This window comes from Nylanderia fulva, unplaced genomic scaffold (assembly GCF_048542155.1).
Source record: "Nylanderia fulva isolate GAGA-0341 unplaced genomic scaffold, ASM4854215v1 Scaffold35, whole genome shotgun sequence".
NCBI classification, from domain to species: domain Eukaryota; kingdom Metazoa; phylum Arthropoda; class Insecta; order Hymenoptera; family Formicidae; genus Nylanderia; species Nylanderia fulva.
This window is the reverse complement of record NW_028190422.1, coordinates 707,669-733,179: the sequence shown is the minus strand read 5'-3', so window position 1 is coordinate 733,179 and position 25,511 is coordinate 707,669. Positions and strand designations below refer to the sequence as shown.

The following is a 25,511-nucleotide window of genomic DNA, read 5'->3' as shown; positions in this document are numbered from 1 at the left end:
TATTTATTTATAACATCATAAAATTCTGTCCTCTCCGAAATACGCGAACGCTACGAAAAGATAAAATCTCGTACATGCCGCCGGACGAGTTCATGAGCATGAGACGCTCTTATCTTATCGTTAGGAACGTATTAATAGTTACTGCATTGATCACTACTACGATATGGCGCTGAAATCAGTGAGAAATGCCGGTCTCTCCTTCATCCAGACTTTTGGCGATCTGTCAATTTATATATTACTTGTTTTATTTTAAGTACAGCACTTTGAGTAAAGGAAGTGTAAGTAAAGTTAGATATGTCAATTGATCAGCTGATCAGAGAGTGCTGAGACGAATCATGTGAATTAGTAATTAATTCACGCGGCATTGAAAATTGACAGCTAATTGGCTGGAAACATACGTTTTTGAATCCTATTGTTGTTAAATAACTCGCTATGCGCAAAGATTATTATTTTATTGAATATGAGAATAATATATATATATATACATCTAAGATGTAGGTTTTATAAGATATATACATATATGTTAAGATTTTTTTACACTCTTTTATCATATTCTTTACTAGAAATCAAACATAAAAATTGTAATTGATTTTGTAGTTGATTCTAAATAATTTCTTACTTGCAGGATGTTTTAATCTCAAGTTGAGAAAAATAAAAAATAAATTGGTCTACAATTCTTCATAGCGTGATGAAATATGCAGGCATCATTGTCAGCTCAAACAATTGGCTGTATTGGAAAATGTACAATTGGTTTGACAGTTGAAGAGCTAGATCAAATTACAGATAATATAAATAGAACTTTATCTCATCCAAAAGGTAGACAAATTTTTGAAAGATACCTTCAACAACGTAATCTTCAAAGTAGTCTGGAGTGTTTGGAATTGTATAAAACTTGTTCAGAATTTCTTGCTAAGGAGTTGACTAAATCGTAAGTCTATTTTAGTATTAATATAATATAATATTATCAAACATTTGCATACAAAATCAATATATTCAAATATTAATAAAGTTTAAGATTTGAAAAATTTTTACAAATTATACAATTTATAAGCTTATTTTATATAAATATATTATTTAATTTAAAAAAATATATGTATACATAAAACAAATATGTTTTAAAATATTCCATACTGATAAAAATAATTTAATAGACAATCAAAAGATTCTGATTTAGAATCTTTAACTATGGATGTTACAATGGTGAGAGACATTGCCGAAGATCTGGATGGTGTTCCACAAATAGACATGGCACTTATGGAACGATTTAATGAGGCCTTAACAAATAAAACTAGAGAAGCATTACTTGCTGTATTAGAAGATACCAGAGATCGAGCGCGAGATTATTTAAGAAATGTACATCAAAGTTTTAAGCAATATATTTCAGAACCATGTTCATTAACGAAATAACATTATATAAGCATGTTAAAGTAAGAGGTTCAGATGTTTTGCTACATTTTCACTGCGAAAATCTGTGATGTACATTTTTATTTTCATATATGATATACCTTTATTCTTTATTTATATACAACTTACATAGTACTTACTGTCCAAAAATGCATTTAATACCCAAGGATTCTAATTTATGTATAATAGATTAGAAATATAAATATTTAAATATAGAAAGAGTAAATTTATAAGATTGTAGGGATTAGATCATAAAATTATATACAACACAATGCAGTCAATGAAATAAGAGCTTTGAATTACTTAAGACTATTTTTCACAATTATATAAAATATAGAAGATTAATAAAACAATATCGCTAACAAGAACGAATCTTTCTATTTTTTCTGCTGTCAATCAAGTTGACAAATATTAAACATCATGCATGTAGAAAGTCCTGAAGAAAAATATATCGCGACAATCAATAAAATACGTGATACTACTCGAAAATTAGAGACAAGTTTGAAATATTCACGAAATTTAGAAGCTATCCGTTTTCTACGATATTCTACCTTGAAATCTCGAGATAAAATTTTAACAGATGATTTAAAGAAAGCTAAAATACAAAATGAACAGATGTTAAGTAAGTAAAACTTGTGTCTCATTTTATTTACTTTGCTTTATTCTGTTTGAAAAAGAGATTTCACTTTTTAGATTTATTTCGACAAAGTGTTACGGATGTTCAACTTGGTTCTGTTGATATATTGCCCGAAGCTTTAAAAAGACAAGTGCAGAGAACGTGGCATCAAAAGTAATCTTCAATAATATTTCAATTTAAATTGTAGTTGAATTTTGACATTAAAACTTATATATACATTTTAGATATGATGCTTTATTGTCACAAAATGAACATTTGAAGAAACAAATTAATGCGTTGAATTACAAAATGAAAGAAAAGCAGAAAGAGGTTTGTGCGTTTAAGTTTCTTTATTTGTCATTGCAAATATAATTGCGAATATGTAGTATGCCAAATGAGTTTGCATTTCATAATTTAATTTGTAACTTGCGTATATATGTAACATTATAAAATGTTTTAACAAATCCTTTAAAAAAATGTATACTGTGCATTATAGATCAATACTTTGCAACAGAAATTGCTTAACCTCGCAGGAAACATTGTAAATTCTGATGAAAGTACTGAAAAAATCTGCAGAAAATGCTGGATTCTAATAAATGAAACCTAAGTTAAAATATGCATTATATTTGTTTGTGACTTTGTTGCTTAAAATTCAAAATTATCGCAAATCTGAAAAAATTAAAAATTATTTTTTGTAAATTAAATTATATAATTATTTGAAAAAAATATTTAAATGTTAAATGAATGCACATTATCAATATATATAAAAGAAATATAATAATGTTTAACTTAGGTAAAGATTACATCACAATTATGTATGTCAAGATATAAGACAATTAAGGGATTTAGTTACAATCTGATTATGAAAATAGGCGAAAGATTTGTGGCTTCCCTATATGAAAAACACACTGTTTTTATCAGTCTCAGTAGTACTTTTAACAGAAAGTTCTTCCTGTAAATTGTAGGTAATTAAATTAAGCTAATAGAGCGAAATTTGAATTATATTATTTTTTAAATATATCTTTAAAAAATATATTTTTTTTCAGATTCAACGTGAACTCTTACATATTTTAAGAGATCAAATTGGAGATACTTTAAATCTTCATTTTATATTAATCAGTGAGATTAAGTTAATTAAAATTTAAATAGATTTGAAGTTGCGATGATTTAAAGTCATAAACAGAATGCAATTTGAAAGATCAAGTTCAGTTCTTTTAAATGGACTCAGACATCAGAGATTGCAGGAATTACTGAGGATTGCCTGTGTTTGTCTGCTTACTCCATTCATCTTTATTACTTTGAATTTTTTATATATCTATCATTGTTTGGTCGAAATCATTTTAAGAATCCAGTTCAAGGGCAAGTTCGCCGGTTTCTTGAAAGGCACGGATTGTGTATGGGCCATTGAAGATGCTGTTTCCTTGTCCGTTATCAATATCTTAATGATACTAGAGAAATCCGCGCGAGATTCAAATGCGATTTTTCTGGAAAACTTCAAGAACTTGGTGAATGATCGCATTGTTTCAAAGGCTGCTGGTACGACGTTTGAAAAATTATTGTATCGTCGAAGCCAAAAGTACGGTTACTATTTTTGGGAGCGAAACGAAGACATCGATCTGAAAAATAGGATCGGATGGCTGGAGTGCAAGAATGCTGATTGCGATAGCTCCTGCGAGGATGTATCCAGTGAATCCTTTAGGAAGAATTTAGGAAACATATGCAATAAACCATTGCCCGATGATCACACAGCTGCCTGGGAGATCCTCATCGGGAAACGTTGTCCAAGATCCAGATCTCGCGTCGAAGAAGGCCGTTTGTCTCCCGAAGAGTGCTTCGATACCGATGCTTGCAAGATTCCTATAATATTTCGCGTCCATCATTCCTTGGGGGATGGGATAGCTCTTCTGGGATTGTTGCTTGAAGCGATCGCCGACAAAAACGAGACAAAAGTATCAAAAACTAAGAATATCGTTTCAATTAATGCAAATGAAACGAATTGCAAAGAGTATTTTTCATCATTGCATAATTCGGAAAAAAATCTCTCGAATGAGATGAAGAATCAGGAAATTGTACAATCCTATGAGAAGAATATTCTCGCTGCATCTATGCCTTTTACTTATATGAGACTGCCTCGAATTTTAAAAGATTTACAAGATCATTTTCATGTGTTATTGAAATGTTCTAAGAGCATAACGATCGATTTTATAAAACAGCAAGCGAAAATATCGATCAATCATATGTGGCTAAATTTCAAAGATATATTCCTGAAACAGGTGTACGAAAATATTAAACAAATTGCACAATTGATGACTATCATCCTTTCTGCTCCAAAATACTTGGCTCAACAGGCGGTTCGTAGTATGGACGAAAAGTACGTATATATTCAAATATCCTACAATCTATAAAAAAAAATAAATTAAAATAAATAGTTCGGATTTTGAATTCAAGGTAAATTCATGAAATAGAATTTCTCAATCAAAAAATTCCATCAAATATCAAATTTGTAATTCATTCTGTCTAATTCTGTCTTGCGTAAAATAAATTTTGAAGAATAAATTTTATCATAATAAATATATGTTTTTATAGCTCTCTACATGGTCCACCACAGACGGGTGAAAAGATAGTATCCTACTGGTTAGAGAATGATGTCGACAAATCACAGAAGCTCTTAATGAAAGTTCGTAAAATAAGAAAAAGTACAGGCGCTAAATTTGGAGATATAATATTAGCTGCTTTCTCTGCTAGTGTACACAAGTATCATTTACGGGTAAGTATATATGTTAAAATGTTTCTAAATAATACAAGAATTCAGAAAATATTTGAAATATATACGCCTAAAATTATACTGAAAAAATTAAGAACAAAATTGATTTTTGTATAATTAGATTGTATTTACTTCTTTATTATACAAACATGTAAAATGTTTTTTTTTTGTTTCTTTTTGCAGATCAATAAACCAGTACCTGATTCATTAACAGCTATTTTACCAATAAGAATGACAATGGTTAATGAAAATATGACATTGGATAACAATTTTTCGATTGCTCTCCTGCGGATTTGTATTTCCAACGCGAACGGACTAATGATCAGCGAGCCAAATCAAGATTCTCAATTTTTTAATCGTCTTCAGGATATTATGAAAGCAAATAATGAACTCAAAAACAATCCGGACATATTACTTAATTTTTGGATCATGAAATATATATTTGCGATATTACCGGTGAAAATTTTGAAAGCTCTTTTTTTAAGTCGTAGCACGATGGTGTTCAGCAATATGTATGGACCACAAAGAGTTCGTATTCTCAATAATTCCTTGAGCAATATTGCTTTCTGGGTGCCAAACAAGTATTATATATTCTCTATTCTTTTATAATAACAAATAAAAATAAGCAAAATTAGTATATTATAACGATATACGAATATATGATTTATAATTAATTTTCAGGAGTACAACTGCTCTTGGCTTTTCTCTATTAAGTTATGGAGATAACTTACATCTATCTTTAATGGCTGATAAATCAATAATAAATGATGAAAAATCTTTTACGGAAATTTTAGAAGATACTGTGCATGAAATAAATCATGCATATAATAGGATCATACTAACACACATTTTAAAATTGTCAGATCTTCCAGTAGAAACACCCATGGAAACAGGTATACTATCAGAATTTTAAGATCACATCACATTTGATCTGTACTGATTTGTACGGATTTGTCGATATTTTTAGGTATCGGCGTGTTCTGAAACAAAAAACATGGACAATTGTTATTGTAGAAACTATTCATCTTTTTTACATACATTTGATACAAAAGAATATATTTATGTTAAGTAAACATCTTATTTCTTTTATATGTATTGAACATAGAGTATATTTATATTTTAAGTATATTTTATTAATAATTATATAAGTATTAGTAAATAAGTAAATATATTGAAACACATATAAGTGCTGTAATACACTTATTACTTATATTAATAATATTATAAAACTTATACGTCAAAAGAACTATTTGTAGTTATTAGTAACTTATTTTTCTATAAATTTGTTTAACATTTTTATATAAGCAATAAATAATATATTATTAATAATATATATATATATATTCTGTTTTTCTTTGTTTATCTTTTGTTTATAAAGCTGTGTAAAGGAAATTCTAACTGTTAATGAAAAAAAAACTAATTTGGAATAGAGGAATTTTAGTAAATAGAAAAAATCGATAATGATTAAAATATAAAGCTTAATATGCCTAATAATGAATTATAAAGATCAAATGTTTAACTCATATAAGCAATAATTAATATATTATTAATAATCATTTTCTATTTTCTACAATTGCTCTATTATAAATTAGTTTTTTTTTATTTACAATTAGAATTCTCCTTTACACAGCTTTATAAACAAAAAATAAACAAAAGAAAAATAGAATAACATATTCGTTCTGCACATTTATGCTATTAATATAAAAATATTAATTTATATAAAAATATAAAAAAATTAGATTATAAATATCATGACAACATATATATTATTAAAAAATCTATTTTAATTAACATAATCAACATATTAATTTTTTAATCCTAAATGCTTAATCTTTAGTATGCAGATGATCTCGTTATTAATTTAAAAAATATATGTTTATTATGATATTCAATCAGCTGATTTCCTAACCTCCAATTTTAAAATGTCACATTGCATTCAATAGCATTATATTTTCTTTAACGAAGCGTAATAGTTTTAAATATTTTATTCTTGCTTAATATAAAGGCTTATATGTGTCAAATGACAATTGTTTCGTTGGAATTTCTTCGAAGAATTTAATCTAACCTAAATGTTAAAGTTTGACAATTGATGCGAGACTGAAGGAAGTCATGTCGAGAGATAGTTATATCAATATTCGACAAAACGGAAAAATACCTTTTGTATTAGCTGAAAATTTTTGAACGAGACAATATGCAAATGATATGTAGATTATGTCTTCAACTAGAACGCGATATAACTCCCTTGTTCTGCGACAACGTCAACGACGACGAATGCCGAAAATTAAGGTTACAAATCACGGATTTGTGTTCCATCGTCGTAAGTAATTAATTATGTTGCATGATCTTTGAATAAAATTAAAAATAAAATTATTATACAATAAAATCATTCTTTACCAGATATTACAATATGATGATTTACCTAAGGTCATATGCTGGAAATGCAAAGTCAGGTTGCACGACGCTTATGAATTTATAAATCTTTGTAAAAATTCCAACAATAAATTACATGAATATAATGAAAAGAATAAACATTGCCAGGTAAAAAGAAAATAGTATAATATATATAATATTCTATATATACACTATATATAATATATATATATTTTATACATATACCTGTTTTTATAATTATATACATTTTATATAATACTATAAATATAATTGAATTTATAATTAATTATATTTAAATAATTATATTTAATGTTTAAATTCAGATCCTGGAGGTAACATCACTGAAAGAAAAAGGACAGAAGTCAAAAGGGAGAGAGCATAAATTCACAGGCAGATCTTTAAGATCCAGAAGAAAATCTTTAAGAGCACATTCAGAAATTGTTACAAGCTCAGAAATATATAACACTGCATCATTCCAAAATATACTTGATGTAGACACAGCAAAGTTAGAGTCTGATGATAGGAGTGATGACTATAAGATTCAGGAAACATCTTTGAATGAACGTGTTACACCTGATACAAATGCTCGTTGTGATGAACTGCCAGGTGACAGCGAGAAGCGAGAAGTAACATCACTGAAAGAAAAAGGACAGAAGCTAAAAAGGAGAGAGCATAAACTCACAGACAGATCAAGATCCAAAAGAAAATGTTTAAGAGCACGTTCAAAAATTATTACAAGCTCAGAAACATATAACACTGCATCATCCCAGAATAGACTTGATGTAGAGACAGCAAAGTCAGAGTCTGACGATAGAAGCGATCTTGATTCTAAGATCCAGGAAACATCTTTGAATGAACGTGTTACACCCGATACAAATGGTCGTTGTGATAAACTGTCAGGTGACAGCGAGAAGCGGTATCTCTGTCATATCTGCAGTAAAACCTTCGCCTCGATGACCGGATTACAGTTACACCTTAAGTCGCATTCAGCAGACGGCCTCAAGCCATACGCTTGTCAATACTGTGGCAAAAGCTTCGCTATTCCGAGTTATAAGAAGAGGCACGAGATGATCCATACTGGTGACAAGCGTTTCATCTGTCAATTCTGCAGCACCGCCTTCGCGTCCTCGAACGGGCTGAAGTATCATGTACAAACTCACACTGGCGATGCAAATTATCATTGCGACACTTGCGGCAAGTCCTTTATCCGGTACAAGTACCTGAAAGACCACATCTTCACGCACACTGGAGAAAAGCCTTATGTCTGCAAATTGTGTGGTACCGCTTATGGCAACTCTGGCAGCTTATTTGTGCACGAGAAGAAATGCAAATCGCGACACGATTCCTAAAGAGACGCCCTCAAAACAATATTAACATTGTAATATTCTATTGATATAATTCTTTAGTTTTATAAGCAATATAAAATAAAAAAAATTTGATGTACAAAATTGATGTATAAGATATATCTAAAATTAACATATAAAAGTATTATAAAACGAATTTAAAATTATACAATTTTTAATCTAATACAATCTCTTTCTTATGTAATGCTAAAAAAACTCTTGGTTGCACAATGAGCTATTACTTCAAGTAGTATGTATTCGGCACATAATAATACGTCTGTACGCGAATATAAAGCCCGAATTCTGCGTATAAAAACGCAAAAATGAAGGGATATAATAGCTTATTATTAGACTTAAAAAGGTTCCGCCTCCAACAGCTGACGTTCCTCTTCAATGGCGTAACGTCAGACAGGTAAAATATGTAAAATAATAGCATTGGAATTAATATCAAATATGGCAGTACATATTTTATATATAATAGCTATAAACATTTTATTTTAAATATTGAAATATGTGACAGTTAATTAACAATATGTGAATGTTGCTTTTTTATTACATAATTTTTATCTAAATTTTTACTTAATATATGACTTATTTAGAAGCAAAAATTAATGGCTTTTATTGGCTTCTTACTATATATATATATATATATATATATATATATGCGTGTGTGTGTGTGTGTATGTAATGTTTCTTCGCACAGCATTTACTCTGTTGTGCATAACTGTACACTGTATTTACATCAAAGTCTTTAAATTATACTTAATTCTTTGGTATTACAATCAATGTTCTTTCATCGACTGACTGCAAGATGCATGACTCAAATCGCACAAAATATCCTTAAATTTTTTTAGTTTCTTTATCGTATTTAATTTTATCGATTCAATAGGAATAATTTCACTCGTTTCTTAGGATCATCAACAATTGTGCTTTCGTTGCACCGACATCTCGGAAGATGCGACTGCCATCCATTCATTAGTGGTCGATTGGAACCACGTCAGGCCCAAAGAATACCTGCCATTGAGATTGGCGTGTTGGCAGTGACTGAACCACCATCCACCCCGATAGTTAGCTGCACAGTCGGTGGTACTAATATCCATATCGCGGTCCTTAGCGCTGAATGCCATGCCATCCTGATAAGACAACGCATCGGTCGCATTGCCCGAGTAACCGGACACGTGGAGCCGATAACCGGTTTCCTCGGAATCGACCGTAAAATGCTCATACTCGGCGCGCCAATGTACGCCGTAGGTGTCGATTAGATTAACTTGTAATCTGCTACAATTGTCACGGGTGAGTCGATGCAATGCCTCGTTACCTAGCCAGAACTCGCTGACTGGTGAACCGAAACCAACTGAGTACTCATTCCAGGTGCGATCGAAGTCAACCGCGCCGTCGATTCTACGAGCAACGACGATCCAACCAGCGCGACAGGAGGCTAGTAAAGGTGCTCCGGGACCAGGGGCTAACAGAGTTAAACCATCGCGCTCTTCGCAGTTGCCTGGGAGAGAATCTACCATGAGACGATACTGATCCTCCACCTGTTCCAACTCGTGCGTGACGTTTGCAGCCTTGGCCAAATTGCGAGAGAGATCCAGTCGGCTGAGAGTCTCATTCAGAGTGTCCAGACTCTTCCGTTGGACGTCGCTCCTATCTTGCAGTTGCGACGCGCTCACGCTCAACGCCTGAACCGCTCGTCGAAGATTACCAAGCTCTTCCCTGGTCAGCGACAGCTCGGCCGCCTTTCGTGCGGCATTTATCCCCAATCTCGCCAGCTCTCGTTTCACCTCGGAGCGATTGTTGTAGACAGCTTCCTCGAGTTGTCGCACCGAATCGAACAGTCGCACTACCGACTCGTCCAGCTTATTCATCGATACGAGATCTTGGCTGGCGTTGAACACCTTCTTCGAAAGGTCCGCCTGCGACAATTCGAGACTCTTCACTCGTTCTTCAAGACGTTCGGGATCCTCGTACACAACCCGCTTCTCGATCATCGCTCGCTTCCGTGCCACGATGGAAATCTTGCGTTCGACGTTTCGTATACGTTCCTCGAAGCGAGCGCGATGAGCCAAGGCGCGGAAATAGCTGTGTCTTCGGGCCGACGTAATTTCGTGCAATCTGCTCACCTCGTTGCGGAAGAGATCGGCTTTGTCGTGATGTTCCGACTTCTGTGAATCCTGACTGGTAGGTTCACATTTCAAGGACTTCAGCTCTATCTGCACCGTGCTTAACTGAAAAAGATAAATTTATATTTTGCATAAAAAACGAATGTTCATTCATAATATTACTATTAATATCTTTTTTCGGAGACTGGTATTTTTTTAAAGGCATGGTATGATTAAAAAATAGTGATAGAATTTTTTTTATGTAAATAATTAAATTCGAACACGTATGTAAAATCATTATTAATCTCCGATTTCGCAAACATCTTTTCGTTCCACAAAATAAATTCCTACCGATTCTTTTTAATCCACCGACTTTTACAAGGTAGTCCTTAATAATATGGTGTGTGTACGTGTACATGTATAATACACACGCATTTATGGAATGCGTGAGAGTAGGGCCAACAGCTGTCGACTCGTGTGGCTGCGGTCGCCAGCGTGTGTCAAATACCACAGACACTAAGGTTCGCCGATCAAGATTCGTATGTGGGATCAAGATCGAATTTATAAAAGCGCGTAGAACATTAGAATAATCTTACGCGGATCAGAACAATTTTTAAAAATCATTAAATTTACAAGTTATTTTTTGTCTTTCACATTACATTAATATATATACACACATACATTTCGTTATTATTTTTTTATATTAACATTTTTTAATAACTGAATTGGCAAATATGTATTTCATCAAAATTGTTACTCTTATTTAAGGGCAGTCCTCTAAAAATCTAACAATATAATATTAAATCATTGCGAATTATGTAATAATTCCATGCAAATTAAATTTTACTTCGTTAACTTATAATATGATTAGTCTGCCCAATAATTTTTATTGTAGTTCTCGTTCTTTGAATTTTCTTATATTTTTATGTTACGTTTAACTTCTTGTGACGGTGGAGAGCCGAAGCGCAAGGGGCGGGAAGTATTTAAGAGGGGAATTGGGGGAGCACAGCAGGCCTGAGGGGCACATACGTGTGGCCCAGAGGTCCGTTGTGCGGGCGAGGTAAGAGGAAGGGAAAGAGGAGGAGAAGCAGCTGCCAAGCGGCAAAACGAGAAACAGGAACCAAGCAGCTGGCCGCCCCGTGCAAGGCGCAGGTGCACCGCAACCACGCATCCCCCTTTCTTCTTCCTGCCGTAAATACTAAATAGTAGCGGCAGCCGTTATCTGCACGGACGCCCGTTGTCGGCGCGCGAGCAAACGCATGCCGGGCCCTTCGACCCTTCGGTGTGTGTGTATGCGTGTATTCAGTGTATGTCCATATACGCTCGCCGTCACCACGAAATCGATCTCGAGACTCGTTGTAAGCGGAAAAAATCGGCTATAGTCATTGAGCGGCACGCGCGCGTCTAGGAACCCCGACAGAATCGCCGATGGCAGTATCAAAGAGAGATATATGTATCCTTAAATAAGATTATCTTGTAGCTTGTACGTATATAAAATATAATCTGATTCGCAGATTATAACTATAATAACAAATACAATTATCTAAAATATTTGGCAATTTGAAACATTAATCCAATTTGCTCCAAAATAAGGAAAATATTCAAGCTTTCTTTACATTCTACACATTTGATTTGCTTTAACTGTGTGGCAAATTGCTACCACTTGCTCCTGACATCTTTTCTTATATTAATCTTATTCTCCAGCATTCGCGAAAAGAACCAGCATACCTGACTGCTGACATCCGCGCAGGAACGAGATAGGAGACTGGCGCGTTCCTTGGTAGCAGCAATGTCTAGTCTGATGGTACCGAGGACAGCCTCGATCTTGGTGATTCTGCCACCAAGATCGCGTATACTCCTGCCGACTTCGGAGACGTCACCCTTTAGTAGGGCCAACTCGCTCCTCATCCTTGAACGCTCGGCCAACTCTTCGCTGGCGTTCCGCGTCCTGAGCACCTCGGCGACCTCGCTCTGCAGCTCCGTCACAGCACTGCCGAGCCATCTCACCCTCAATCGCTCGTTCTTCGCCTCGTTGCCGCTTCCGCCGCGAAGAGCGGTCACTTCCTTCCTGCACGTGCGAGGGAATATATTAATTATAATATTTCTGGGGTACCTCATTATTATCTTTTCTTTGCATGCCCATAAAGACTGACTATCGTGATTTTTAAGAATGAAAATAAAATGTTTTTATTTTTTATTATTTTGTATTTTATCAAAATTGTTTTAGATATTACTCAACATTTTATTATCAATTATTTGATAATTATTGTTTATAAAAATTCAGATAAATTTTAAACTGTTACAATTAAATTATTTCATCAAAAATATTCATAAATAATATAGCAATCATAAATATAAAAAACTAAAATATTATAAAAAATGAATAATAGATCATTTATATAGAAAATACGAAAAACACCTTTAACAAAATATTAAAAAATTGACCTAATCGAATCCTTAAACTTCAATTAAATTCTAAGGCTTCTCGTCGTCAACAGATACCCTAATTATGTACTTGACGACTTTCAATACACTTATGTATCTCATATTACGATACTGCATGCAAAAAAATACATAGTAAATCTCACCTGAGTTGTTTTACTTCGTTTCTAAGGACGATGAGCTCTGTATTTTTCTCTATCGATTGCTTCAAACTCTCCTCCAAAGCATTATAATCCTCCTGTCGATGGTCCAGTAATGCGCTCACTTGTTCCTGTAGTAGCTTAATTGTACTCCTGAGATCCTCATCCGCCCATGTGCCGGCAATCAACGTGTTCGCGACGATAATCGCTGATAACAGCCACAGTACGTTCGCCATCTCCTGAAGTCCTGAATTCTTCAATTCTCCTAAGGATTCTCCAATTCCGATTCTTCGAATTTTTATATTTCCTAATTCATATATTCCCCCTCGAAGAGGGAGAAACTTGTTTTATTAAATCCTCGAGAGAATATTTTGTATATTTTTTTATAATTCACAAATCTTCTAAATGTGATGGTTGCTATTTATATAACTGATCTTTCTTATTTTCAAGTCTGATAAATTTTCACATTTTTTTTTCAAATTCTCATCTCGAGATCTTAAATTTCTTCAGCAAAAAATTTGCACCGCATATCACCGCTAATTAGCAAGATAACGAACAGATTTATTGTATCTTCGAAGAGATTCGTCAAGTTCAATTCGAACCGCATGCGATGATGGTCGGACCGCGCTTGACCGCCTGTCGAAAGTCCACTGGCGCGACCGAAATGGTGTACGAGTTTTATATCGGTCCTTGGACAAAGGTCCGCTCGGACCCGGTGTGGAGCAGGTGTTCGGTAACACCAGGCCCTCGTCAGGTATATATTGTCTCGCGCGCCGGCCGTCCATACCCCCACACGCCTGCAATACGGCCCCTACCCTGTTTCACGTTGCACTCATGTCCTGAGATCGTAATAGATACGTCGTATAGGATCTTGATATGATAAATGCATCGCACAAATACAGGGTGCTGGATAATAAGCTCATCTGGCGAACGGAGCGAGATTTCTTTTGCGAAAAATCTTGAATAATTTAAATTGTTTTCAGTGATATTCCTCGTAACTTTAAAGTTTTTTTCTCGTTAGAAATTTTTCAATTATTTACTCGATTTCTGTTCAATTACGTGGTCCATCTAAAAAATTAGCTAACTGGATATTATATTGTATATGGAAGAGGTTTTCTATTGTGCTAATATTGCGCTACGCTTAATTAAAAACGGGACAAAAAACACGGTTGATTCGACATCAGGTAAAATTAATAATTTATTGAAAACAATATATCTCCAATCCATTGGAATCTACCACTGGAGTCTATATTTACGGATACGGTAACGCATTAGTAGATTATTCAATTGGAGTGATGGAAATACGACTATATGTCTATTCGTGTCTGGAATCTTTTGTACGATAAAGTGTTGGATATAACACGATAATTTTTTCCACGCACGTGTGAGAAAGAATAGCGCTCTCCCGTTAAATACAACGCCGTTTATTCTCGAATAACATGTACGCGATTTCACGAGACTTTTTCAAATGATGCTAATATTATTCGGATACTGCGTGAATAATTATATGGCAGAAGATGGCACCGGCTACTTATTCCCATAAATAACAATTTAACAAATACGATAAATTCAATTAGATACATGTACAATGAAGACTTTTTGCAATATCGTATTTTGCGAATATGAGCGCTAAAAATCACGTGCAGTGATGCAAATGTGAGATGAAAACTATTGCGATAATTCATGACTTATATCAACATTTTTCACGAAATGTATTTGCATCGAATTAATGATGTTTAGCGTTTATGATATCCGAAGCATATTGCAAAAACTCGCCAACAATTGCGGATTAGAAGAATGTGAATCGGATCAAAATTAAAAGCTTGCACTTGCATAAAAAAAAATAGAAACGAAAAATGGAAGAGTAACTGCTATATTTAATGACACTGGAAGAATCACCTAAGAGCTAAAAGTGGAAAAATAAAAAATCGACGAGGGAGTTTTTATTCTAATCCAATTCACTTCCTGCAATTTCAGCCAACCTTGTAATTAATTTATATATTACGTAATTAATTTATCGGCATATTCTCGTCTACTCTGCGTTGCAAGTTTAGATAATAATGTACTTAGTACATGATGCTTTCAAAGGAAGGGGCATAGCTATTGTTATGGCTCGACAACAAAACTTGTAATTTCTATTTAGTTATAATTATATTAGCTAATAATTACTTAAACATTAGAATGCGTAGAAAAAAATTCAACGAGAAAATCTAGAAGCATTTTTTTCTGCTACCCCTATTGCTACGCTCCTGATTGCATTTCGTATGCCTAACACGTGCCAGTCGTGTGCCAGTCGCGTGTCCCCAATAAATTCTCTATAAAGAATCACGTTACCTGAACGACGATCTCGACGTCTCCGCTACTTTGTAATAAGTACTACATACTTAGCACATACTCTACGGAAGTTAATCCGTGATTACACAGCCAGAAAGAGTGAAATTGAATTTCGCATAATATAATATGCGTACGTGATGCTAATTGGGTTCCTTAAGATTGAGCAGATCCGTACGTGCCGGTCGGCGGTCTATAGAGTCTGGGCAACGTTAGAATCTGCAAGCTATTAAACGCGTATTTGCGTACACCTATGTTTTTCCACGTATTCTCCCGGCGACAGCCCTCGCTGAAACAGCACGGAGCAACGCATGAATTGAATAATTCAAAATTTCCAACATTCCCAAATAATATGAAAAAAGTGATTCAAAACATTTAACTTTCTATGAAAGAGATATATAATATAAAATTTTTATAATGTAATATATATTATACATATATTAATAATATATATTATAAAACTTATAAATTTTTGAAAAATTATATTTGCAATGCAAACAATTATTTGGAATCGCGAATAAAATTCTCTCATAAAAATATGATTGCAATTAATCGATAGTTTTGCAAAAAGTCAAAGTTATATAATCTTTCGTATCTACATAATAATATAATAATATAGATCTTTAAAAGATGTATGCAAATGTTCTCATTTTCTGTGAAAAGATATCTTTTAAAATATTTCCTTTTTTTACACTTACCTTCGCATGCAGTCGAGGGCTCTCATGTACTCGTCCTCGGCTAAATGATACTCCGACGACAGTATATTGACTTGTTCGAGAGTGATCGACATACCGGTTCGATCTTTCGCGCTCTTGCAACTAGTGAACCTTAAACCGCGCATTTTTCGACATATCTGCGAAGATAATTGCAAGATCTCTACATTCTTGTTGACTTTCTCTTGCACGCACATCTTTAAATTGACTATCATATCCGACAAAGTATGACCCAGGATCGACCTAGCAGCAACTAGAAGAATATATTAATTTTAAAATCTATCATCAAAGTTAGATTAGATTAAAAAATTATTTAAATGGATATTAGTTTTATACTTACAACGCGTAGATGTAGGTTCTGTCGGTAGATTCAATTTCTTAAATCTCAAGTAATACTCGTTCAGCCTGTCAAAGTTATCCATATTGCTTTTCTCTTGCGGTTTCGTAGTACCGAGGCTCTCGGCCAAGGAAGCCATTTCGTTAATGCCAATATTGAAAAACACCGGAGTCACATTGAACGATAACGTTTGTCGGGAGGATGGCACTAATGGCAAGAGAGAGTAAATCGCATCCGGAACCGGAAGTATCACCGTCAGCGCACTTCGCGATCCTACCACACGAGGTAGAGGAAGTTGAAGGGTGTTAGCTTTTCTTCCGATTCTGCAATATTTACATTCAGATAAAGATTTTTTACATATAATTTATATATATATATAAATTTTATATTAATTATATATTTATATATATATATTTTTTTAAATAAAATTTATGAAATAATTTAATTCAAAAATGGCAATGTTTTTAAAATTCTTATTTTACCTGGATTGTATGCCACATCTGGACAGAGTAAATGTGACGGTGTGCGTGTCTTCGACAGCTACGGCCATGTCACCCCACATATCTATCTCATCTCCGTAATAGCTAAGAAGGCCTTCGAAGGAAACCAATGGTCCCAGAGTTGTAAGTATTAACAAAAACATCGGGTCAGGTCGTTGGCACCATAATTTCGCCATTATGCCGGTCACTAAGGCAGTCAGCTAGAAGTTAAGAGCAATATTCTTCAATTTTCTCACATATCTTTGTTCCACGCGGAATAAGCTAGATGATTGATGAGAGATTTACCGCTTGACTGAAGCAAACGTCTCTTCTATAACGAACGTTGCACGCGCGCTGCGCCGCTTTCGAATCTTCCTGTACACGAAACACCGAATGGGTTAGTCTGGCAGTTTTTAACAGTCCGTCCATAGCTTGCCGCAGCTTTTTCATGCTCGGTCTCAGCTCACTCGTCCAATCGACGATCGACGCGAAGTCCAGACCCTCGGTGAACTTATTCCTCTGTCCCGAATTACTTTTGATCACTCGTGTCATCGAGTCGACCGCTTGGCACACTTCATTGGAAGATGAGTTACAATAAGTATCGGTTATCCCTAATAATACATATTACGTTGCACATTTTTACTACGGTTTTTCTAGAAAAGCATAAAAAATTACTCATAAATATTATATGATTTTTTTACCTTCTTTCGCTTTAGATAATGCTGGTTTCTCTAATCCTGGACTGGATTGTTGCCGCTGTTCGTTCGACTCGTCCAGCAATTTGTTCGACTCCTCACACTTGAGACCGTTCTTTGGTTGAATGGTAACGACTTCGACGTTGTGTCGATTGCTCGGCAGACAACCCTTGAGACTCTGCGATCTGCCTAAACTACCTTTGTTGCGTAGTCGTACAGCCGGACTGCTACATCTGCCGCAAAGAAACTTTACTTTTGACACGAGGCACATAACGCTTGCCTCAATATTCAACTGAGTGAGATCCCACGGTTCCGGTTCGTCTGTAGGTTTGTAATAATTTGCAGACGGTGAATTGCACATCTTTTGGGTATCTAGAAAACGCTTGCACGGATCGGCGTCATTCTTCAAGTCTTCCTTTTCATCGTCATAACCCTCCTTTTTTTCGTTATCGTAATTTCGCTGAAGATTCTCGTCGATCTGTTCTATTTCCATTTGCTTGGGATAGTCCTCAACATCCGGAAATATTACAAAATTTTCTTCTACAACGTCACTCTCGCCGGCGTTATTGTTGGGCGCCTCGTTTCTGGAGTATGATATGGGAGCGTATTCGCCATTTTTAATGTTGCTTTTCGACCAAATGTCCTGCACGCACTCGGGAGTATCAGGCGTAACGAAGTCATCAAAATCGGGACTCTTCAGATCAAAATTTAACTGTTGAGTAATCCGTTTGAATGGTGATAAGGATTGATTAACCCTGAAGTCTAGCGTCAAAGTGTCATCCGATGTAGTCGATGTCGTAGTCGAATCTTCTTGAACTTTCGCGACTTTATACTCTTCCAGAAACGTTAATGCCTCTTCCACCAAGCCCGGATCCCACAGACTAAGTAAGATCCTGGTTTTCGTAATCATATCCTCACATATCGGCAGCATCCCGCTCGTTTGCTTATCCTTGGCGAGTTTCATCAAGGATCTCATTGCTTCTACAACGTCCCGGCGTAATTGTTTGATCGCTTGGATCGCGTCATGTGCCATTGTAATCTTGGATGTTCCCTGATAGAGCTGATTACTTCGCATGGGCGACTCCTTTAGTGCCTGCACCAATCTGCAATAAAAAATATATATATATTAACAATTATAATTGTATCTTAGCAATCACTTGGACTTGGATAAAAGTGTATATGTTAATTTTATATTATATACCTTATAAGTCCGCCATTTTTGCTTTTGTGGGAATGAGCGGTGAACGCTCCTACGCTAATAAAATCGTAAAATCCGCATTTGTTCAAAGTGTCGTTGTGTACCCACATTCTTTGAAGATGCAAATTCAAAGGAGCGAATTCGAGAGTACGATCATTCTTTCGCGACGATTGTTTGAAATAACTTCCTGAAATTTGAATCATCAAATGTAAAAATGTCAGATATTTTTAAAATATACTAAATCTTATTTTCTTTTTTCATATATTTTAAACAGTTAATATTGTTGTTTGCTTATAAAATAAACTTTATTAAAATAACTTCAAAAAAATATAGATAAAAATATGCTTGCCTTTATAAGCAGCTAAGTTTTCTTTGGCTTGAGAATATAGATGTAACAAATGAAGATGACGATCGAGCAATTCGATTTGTTTTGTATGCCAAGGCTCCCTTAATTCTCCCATTCCGGCTACTTCTTGTAGCAATTCTTTTTCCTCCTGTATCCAAATACCCCTAAAATTTGCCACTACGTTACTTTCCTTCGCAATTTTATGCTCATAATATATATAACAATATGAAATACACTTACAATAAATGCTGAGGAAACTGGAAACAAAGTTTGCTCTCCGCCATAATCTCATGTACGCATATATCACCGCCTAGTCCGGAGTGAAATCTATGCATAATATATTCGCATAGTTTATAGCTATAAACGCATCAATTAAATTGATCCTAATTGTCAAAAGTGCAGAAACTTGCCTATAAGTCTGTACAAATGGATTTGCAAAGAGAAGTTTTAATTGGCCTTGATGTGGAAACTTGATTTTTGTTCCTAGTCTTGGAGGTAACGATTGGGAGCGCCTGTGCGAAGGCAGCTGCAAAGAATTACATAAAAATATAAGATTAGAATGAAATTTGACGTCTGTATCTTTATATAATAGTAATATAAAAACGAATTTATCTAAGGCACTTGTTGATTAAAATTAATTACCTGTTGTTGATTGTTACTACTGTATATTGCATTCCGCGATGGTGTACTTTCTGTACTATTTCCTTTATCTTCAGCTTCCAAATTCCACACATTAATCGTTAAGAATCCGACTGTCGTTGTTCTCGCAGACTTTAATGGTATCCTTAATCTAAAACCAACAAAGAATAAAGAGTTAAAAATGAATAATTAAATAAGAGAAAGCTAATAAATAAAAAAATTATAATACATTCCTTAAAATATAAATTTTCAATTTAGAAATAAAATTAAAAATCCTATTTAAAAGTTTTACTTTTTTTACAGAATTTTATTTTTATTCTCTCTCAATAGCGATATACAGATAATACAATTACCTTGGAGTATCTTGTACTGTGCTGAATGTAACTATCGCGCTTCCTATCGGAGTTGCGGTCTGACTCACTCTTTCCCTAACGTCAAATGCGGTTATTCTAATTCTCGTTTCAGTAGTCAAGCCATCGCTAGCTCGAAAGCTTACCGTAGTTAAAAAATTTGGATTACTACTTCGCTGAAATTAATGAAAGAACGTTTATGCAAATTGTTTAATAAATTAAAAAGTTTTATTCTAAATACTTTTTTGTGTTGTTACCTCAACAACTTCCGTTCGTGCATACTTAATCCAAGTTTTGGAAGATTTCGATTGCACATCTATTTCTAAAACGGGAGTAGGTGGACGGCCGTGTCCATCGCATAATAAATTATCGCAGGCTAGCGATATCTCGCACATTGGTACTTCCGCCGGATCTGAGAAAATAATATATATATATTAAATTATGGATCATTACGTTTCAACATTATTTATAAAAATACAAAACTGAATAGTACAACTGTTTTATAACAAGTATCATGTCGATATCTTTCTCTTCTTAATAAAAATTGAACAATAAATATAAAAGCTTTGTTAAATAATTTTAAAAATTTAATCTTGAGATAAATTTTTTGCCAATCTATTAAATAATATTTAATATTATAAACAAATTATACATTCAACCTTATAATCCCAATTAATAATTAATGTGTTACAGAACATGTTAATTAAACTATGTTATTTTATTCAGTTATTTTTTTTGTATATTAGTATGCGTATTCCAAGCAAAAAAATTCTACTTTCAGTATTCTCGCACAACCTGTGAAAGTCCCACGTTGCAATCGCAACATTTGAATGTCGGTGTCGTGCTTGTGTTCGCTGAAGGCCTCGATGCGCTGTCGCAACGATAGCAATTGACTTCGCATGCACTCGTAACTGGCCAACTGCAATGCTTGCAACCAACTGTCCCTCTCTTCGGCCGTATTGGCGCCTAACTGTTGAAACAAGCCTCCGTCGAAAACTGCAACACGTTTCCCTCTGTGCTTTTGACGTTGAAACCGCGTGCACACATGCAAAATGATGACGACGACGGACGTGTCGTCGATGCACCGTTGCATCATCAGAAAAAAAAGAAAAAAAAAGAAAGATAGGTTCTGCGGATGACAATATACTTGCCTATGCTGAATCCGTAAGGGACGTGATTGCTGGGCGGATCTACGCGAACAGTGCACTGCTCCAATATGATCACCCCCAGCGGTTCCGACCACTGCTCTCGCGATTTGAAATAGAACAAAAGATTGCCTCGCAGTCTGCACCATCGTTCGAGACTTACTGCACAACAGAAGCAGAAGAGCAGCGGCTTAGGCACAACCGTTCGTACGCTGGAAGATTTTGTTAGGGTGGTTTTTCCGCGTACGCTAGCAAGCGACAGAGGATAGAACGAGAAGAAGAAGAACAGAGAGATTATTTAATCCTTTGTGATAATTAGTAACGACAATTAAATCTTCGAAGATACATAATAATAATAAATCCAAATGAGAATGTAAAAGCTATTAAAAGTAAAAGTAGATCTGTTGCAGCGTTCAAACTTCAAATTTATATGTATATAAATATTGATTAGCGTTAAAATAAATGCTTTGTATTATAAATCGTTTTTCGCATTTAATTTTATATAAAATATTTCTATGATATTTCTATATTTGGAACAACACATGACATATTCAATCTTGAAGGCACGCCCTTTCGAGAGCGGACACGTTTTCTCGTGGGATTTACTGCCCTTATACGATTCATTATCACATCGCTATATATGGCCTTAATCTCTTCCCTTCTCATCCTCTTTATTAAAATCAATGCGATCTTGAGTGATCACGAATATTCGCGACACATTCAAATCAAGATTCCTATATATGTTCTTTTTTAATATATATAGATATATATTGCATAAGTATGTATATTAAAAATGTTTATTTCTGGATTAAAATTTATAAAATGTATATATGTATAATTTAATGCAATATAATTATGTAATTAATATGTCTCGTGACGCAAATATTTGTGAATTATAAACCGCTACGATTTTCCCTCTTATATATGAAGCTTCTGTCGGAATACAGCTATATGAAACATGCAAAGCATTCCATTCCATTCCACATGCAATTAATTCTCGATTCGCCGAAAGCGAGTTTTTTTATGTCTTATAAACAATGCAAATTTTGCGTTTAATTCATTTTTTTATTAAGAAGAATTATATTTATTATACATTCAAGTATTAATTGATGAACATAATTTAAGTACATTTAATTACGTATAATATAAGCCAAGTAAAATATATTAATTATTAATTAATATATTTTACTATAAATATATTAATTAATATATTAATTACAAGATATTAATCAATAAGAATTAATTCTAAAAAATTTGTATGCATTTTAGTAAATCGAGAATCAAGAGTTTAATATAAATACGCATGTAATCAAACATCAAATCAGCTATGTCATCAAATAGTGAAAAAGCTAATGAAAAAGTAGTTAATTATAAACTTGATAGAAAGAGACATTAGAGTTGACATGCATATTAAATGCAAGAAATTATAAGAAAAATCTTTTATTGTTAAGCTTGAGCTAAAAGTTTAATATCCAGTTTATTTATTCAATTTTCCTTCAACCAGTTTTTAATATGCAATCAACGAAATGCGAGATTAATTTCATAAAAGCGTGTGTCAAATTACTTTTGCAAGTGTCGAGGAAAACGTCTACACATGTTAATAAAGATTAATCGGATCGTTAAAGAGTGTGTTAATTGTGTAAAAATCGTGACGGGAGCGTGAGAAAGATTTCAAATAAGTACGTATATATAGCAAAAGTACGTATATATTCAAGATGTACTCGGATTAAAGTACCTTTGCTCGCGCCAGTTGTAACGCAATTGAGGTTTCGTAGACTCTTATGCGACCTTCTTCTCTGATTTTTGTTCTCGGGTTTTTTACCTGTGGAAATTGCACGAGGTACTCATAGCTGCCACACACAACGATTTCCCAATAAAGGAAAAAAGGCGAATATTATTTATAATTTATCTTTTCTGTGCATCGATGTCAGGGGGAATCTATTTATGACTAATTGCGTAAAAATGAAATAAGAATTTATCGATCTTTTTATTATCGGTTCAATATCTCGTTAATATAAATTGTCTTTAATTGTCATCGATTGTTAACAATTATATCGATTGAAACGATAAAATATATTTTAGTGGTCATAATTAACCGGATTATGTATTTTATACATCATAATAATGATGAAAATATCTTCTAATTAAAATTGAAATTTTATTCAACATATTTTTAAATATTTTATCTTGTATATTATTTAAATTATTATGATTTTATTTTAATATTTAAAATAACTGCATATAAAGAAATAGAAATAGAATAATGTATAATTTATAAAAAAAAAAGAATAATTAAATAAACTTCTCTACTCTTAATATTTTCACAAAATGCTGATATTATTCAAAACATATGTTTTATATTTCGTGCAAAGCCATACCATATAAAAGAACAGAGAGAGATAGTATGAATTATCATATCTTCGCTGTTATCACGATTCATATAGGACGCGATTTATGGGAGCTGATAAAATCTACTTCGTGCAACAAATTCTGTCATACCTATTAATATTACATTTATATACATTTAATACATCTCTTTACTATTGATATATGTTTAAATGTTAAACAAGCTCTAGTAAATTTAAAAATATTTTAAATGATATTAACAAATAAAAACATTATCTTCTCTTTCTTACTAAAACAAAGTTTCAAATGCAACCCTTTTAGTCATGATATTTTTAGTCATAACATATTTTATTAAAAGTTTTAAATGCAGCTTTTTACTCATGATATTTTTAGTCATAACATATTTTATATTAACAATCTAAACAAGATAAACAGGCTGTACATTAAACATCAAATAAAGAATTCATACATCATATAAGTATTGTCAAGACATATAATATAATAAGAGTAATCATGCATTAGTTTTGTATGCTAAGATAATGCTATTGGTCTAATTAAAAAAATATTTAGTGTTTGCATGTAGATATAGTTTAACTCACTTTCTGTTCTGCGAAAGAAGCCCTCTTGCCGTTCTCTCACATACAGGACACCCTCTTTCTCGAATTTCTGTGAAGGCTGCGTGGCCAGAGTTAATAGTTCCTGCTTATTGAATCTCATCTTGCACTTTCTGGCAATCAAGTCATCATATTTACAGTTTTCAGTTTATTTATCTTCTATGTACTGAAAATTGAGAAATAACTTTAGAAAACTAGTTAATGTTATATGTTGTTTGCAACATGATTATTCTATATTAATTCTATAACAACTAAACGAGTTATTTAATTTAAATAAAATTATAATGGAAGTGTTGTTAAAATTAGCTTTAAGATACATTTATTTAAAATGTATATTTATGATTTGTAAGAGCAAAAAGAAAGATGTGTGACTATCAAATATATAAATATATTTCCTAATATCATTTTGCTGCAATTGTCATAAAAGATTTACGAGTATGTTAATTTTAATTAATCAATAAAACATATTAATTCAAGAAATTCAAGAATAATTTTGTCTTTGTACAAAACGAAAGACCATAAAAAAAAAACATGCATACCATTTTTACAGGTAGGTTTCCCGAGATCCCCTCTCGCTGCCATTAGCATTGCGACATACTAAAAGATTAAGACACGATTAGAAGATAAAGTAAAAGCGGCGATGACAAAAAAGTATTTACACTCACGCTATATGCTTGTCAATGCTATATTTAGCGCCAAAATCCACGAAAATCCATAACACTATCGCGGGGATTTGTTTGTAGAGATGAATAGAAAAACTTCTGTCAAAAATCAAACGAGTTTCTTATTACGGCCGTTCTCCAAAAACTACACATCCTCGTTACATTATCAGATCGAATCAATTTGAAACCGACAAGACACACGTGCGACATGAAAGATATCAATCAATGGATATAATCGAGAGGATGTGCCCGTCGTGACAAATATTTAACTCGTTACAAACGAAACGCCAGGACGCGTGACGTAAAAGGAAAACAATCGGCAGAATGTCAAAAAACCAGGCATCCTGCCGACTCTGAAAAGTGATAAACGACTGTGCGTTGGGCGCGATTGGGTGGTTTCGGTTTCACTACTTTTTTTTCTTTTTACGTCACTGACATCAGCTCTGCCGGC

At 33.5% G+C, this 25,511-nt stretch overlaps 6 protein-coding genes and 1 long non-coding RNA gene across 19 annotated transcripts; 4 read left to right on the top strand and 3 right to left on the bottom strand.

The window, feature by feature from the left end:
• Nucleotides 1-258: 258 nt before the first annotated feature.
• Nucleotides 259-1,772, top strand: LOC114934956 (uncharacterized). The gene is made up of 3 exons (XM_029307688.2): nucleotides 259-494; nucleotides 626-928; nucleotides 1,152-1,772. The coding sequence occupies exons 2-3, from the start codon at nucleotides 696-698 to the stop codon at nucleotides 1,405-1,407; spliced, it is 489 nt and encodes a 162-aa protein (XP_029163521.1). The 5' UTR covers nucleotides 259-494; nucleotides 626-695; the 3' UTR covers nucleotides 1,408-1,772.
• Nucleotides 1,773-1,812: 40 nt separating this feature from the next.
• On the top strand, nucleotides 1,813-3,165 carry LOC146722203 (uncharacterized). Of its 2 annotated transcripts, none has more exons than XM_085485218.1 (4): nucleotides 1,813-2,026; nucleotides 2,098-2,194; nucleotides 2,266-2,350; nucleotides 3,067-3,165. In XM_085485218.1, the coding sequence occupies exons 1-4, from the start codon at nucleotides 1,825-1,827 to the stop codon at nucleotides 3,163-3,165; spliced, it is 483 nt and encodes a 160-aa protein (XP_085341344.1). In that variant the 5' UTR covers nucleotides 1,813-1,824. The 2 variants fall into 2 exon arrangements, with proteins under 2 accessions (XP_085341344.1, XP_085341343.1); XM_085485217.1 differs by lacking the exon at nucleotides 3,067-3,165 and adding an exon at nucleotides 2,517-2,698.
• Nucleotides 2,815-5,857, top strand: LOC114934948 (uncharacterized). Of its 4 annotated transcripts, none has more exons than XM_029307673.2 (5): nucleotides 2,815-2,981; nucleotides 3,366-4,391; nucleotides 4,607-4,787; nucleotides 4,968-5,365; nucleotides 5,466-5,857. In XM_029307673.2, exons 1-5 carry the CDS (start codon nucleotides 2,917-2,919, stop codon nucleotides 5,695-5,697), a joined length of 1,902 nt encoding a protein of 633 aa, XP_029163506.1. In that variant the 5' UTR covers nucleotides 2,815-2,916; the 3' UTR covers nucleotides 5,698-5,857. The 4 variants fall into 4 exon arrangements, with proteins under 4 accessions (XP_029163506.1, XP_029163507.1, XP_029163505.2 ...); XM_029307674.1 differs by having other exon boundaries at nucleotides 2,946-2,985; XM_029307672.2 differs by lacking the exon at nucleotides 2,815-2,981 and having other exon boundaries at nucleotides 3,131-4,391; nucleotides 5,466-5,677; nucleotides 5,752-5,857.
• Nucleotides 3,622-7,100, bottom strand: LOC114934958 (uncharacterized). The gene is made up of 2 exons (XR_003820395.2): nucleotides 6,940-7,100; nucleotides 3,622-5,764 (listed from the first exon to the last, which is right to left on the bottom strand). It is a non-coding gene; the product is annotated as an uncharacterized LOC114934958 (long non-coding RNA).
• Nucleotides 6,680-9,110, top strand: LOC114934952 (uncharacterized). Of its 2 annotated transcripts, XM_029307683.2 has the most exons (3): nucleotides 6,680-7,101; nucleotides 7,182-7,322; nucleotides 7,499-9,109. In XM_029307683.2, the coding sequence occupies exons 1-3, from the start codon at nucleotides 6,976-6,978 to the stop codon at nucleotides 8,522-8,524; spliced, it is 1,293 nt and encodes a 430-aa protein (XP_029163516.1). In that variant the 5' UTR covers nucleotides 6,680-6,975; the 3' UTR covers nucleotides 8,525-9,109. The 2 variants fall into 2 exon arrangements, with proteins under 2 accessions (XP_029163516.1, XP_085341342.1); XM_085485216.1 differs by lacking the exon at nucleotides 7,182-7,322 and having other exon boundaries at nucleotides 7,499-9,110.
• On the bottom strand, nucleotides 8,994-14,313 carry LOC114934949 (protein scabrous). Its single transcript, XM_029307675.2, has 3 exons — nucleotides 13,212-14,313; nucleotides 12,352-12,691; nucleotides 8,994-10,749 (listed from the first exon to the last, which is right to left on the bottom strand). The coding sequence occupies exons 1-3, from the start codon at nucleotides 13,439-13,441 to the stop codon at nucleotides 9,436-9,438; spliced, it is 1,884 nt and encodes a 627-aa protein (XP_029163508.1). The 5' UTR covers nucleotides 13,442-14,313; the 3' UTR covers nucleotides 8,994-9,435.
• A 72-nt stretch (nucleotides 14,314-14,385) lies between these two features.
• Nucleotides 14,386-25,499, bottom strand: LOC114934947 (inositol polyphosphate-4-phosphatase type I A). Of its 8 annotated transcripts, none has more exons than XM_029307663.2 (19): nucleotides 25,064-25,499; nucleotides 24,938-24,995; nucleotides 24,384-24,564; nucleotides 23,174-23,260; nucleotides 21,445-21,600; nucleotides 21,089-21,289; nucleotides 20,551-20,705; nucleotides 20,297-20,469; nucleotides 19,947-20,094; nucleotides 19,715-19,830; nucleotides 19,545-19,631; nucleotides 19,308-19,468; nucleotides 18,962-19,145; nucleotides 17,767-18,863; nucleotides 17,372-17,676; nucleotides 17,069-17,286; nucleotides 16,590-16,909; nucleotides 16,235-16,502; nucleotides 14,386-15,825 (listed from the first exon to the last, which is right to left on the bottom strand). In XM_029307663.2, the coding sequence occupies exons 3-19, from the start codon at nucleotides 24,499-24,501 to the stop codon at nucleotides 15,693-15,695; spliced, it is 3,927 nt and encodes a 1,308-aa protein (XP_029163496.2). In that variant the 5' UTR covers nucleotides 24,502-24,564; nucleotides 24,938-24,995; nucleotides 25,064-25,499; the 3' UTR covers nucleotides 14,386-15,692. The 8 variants fall into 8 exon arrangements, with proteins under 8 accessions (XP_029163496.2, XP_029163497.2, XP_085341338.1 ...); XM_029307664.2 differs by having other exon boundaries at nucleotides 17,372-17,637; XM_085485212.1 differs by having other exon boundaries at nucleotides 21,089-21,306; nucleotides 21,445-21,535.
• Nucleotides 25,500-25,511: the final 12 nt, after the last annotated feature.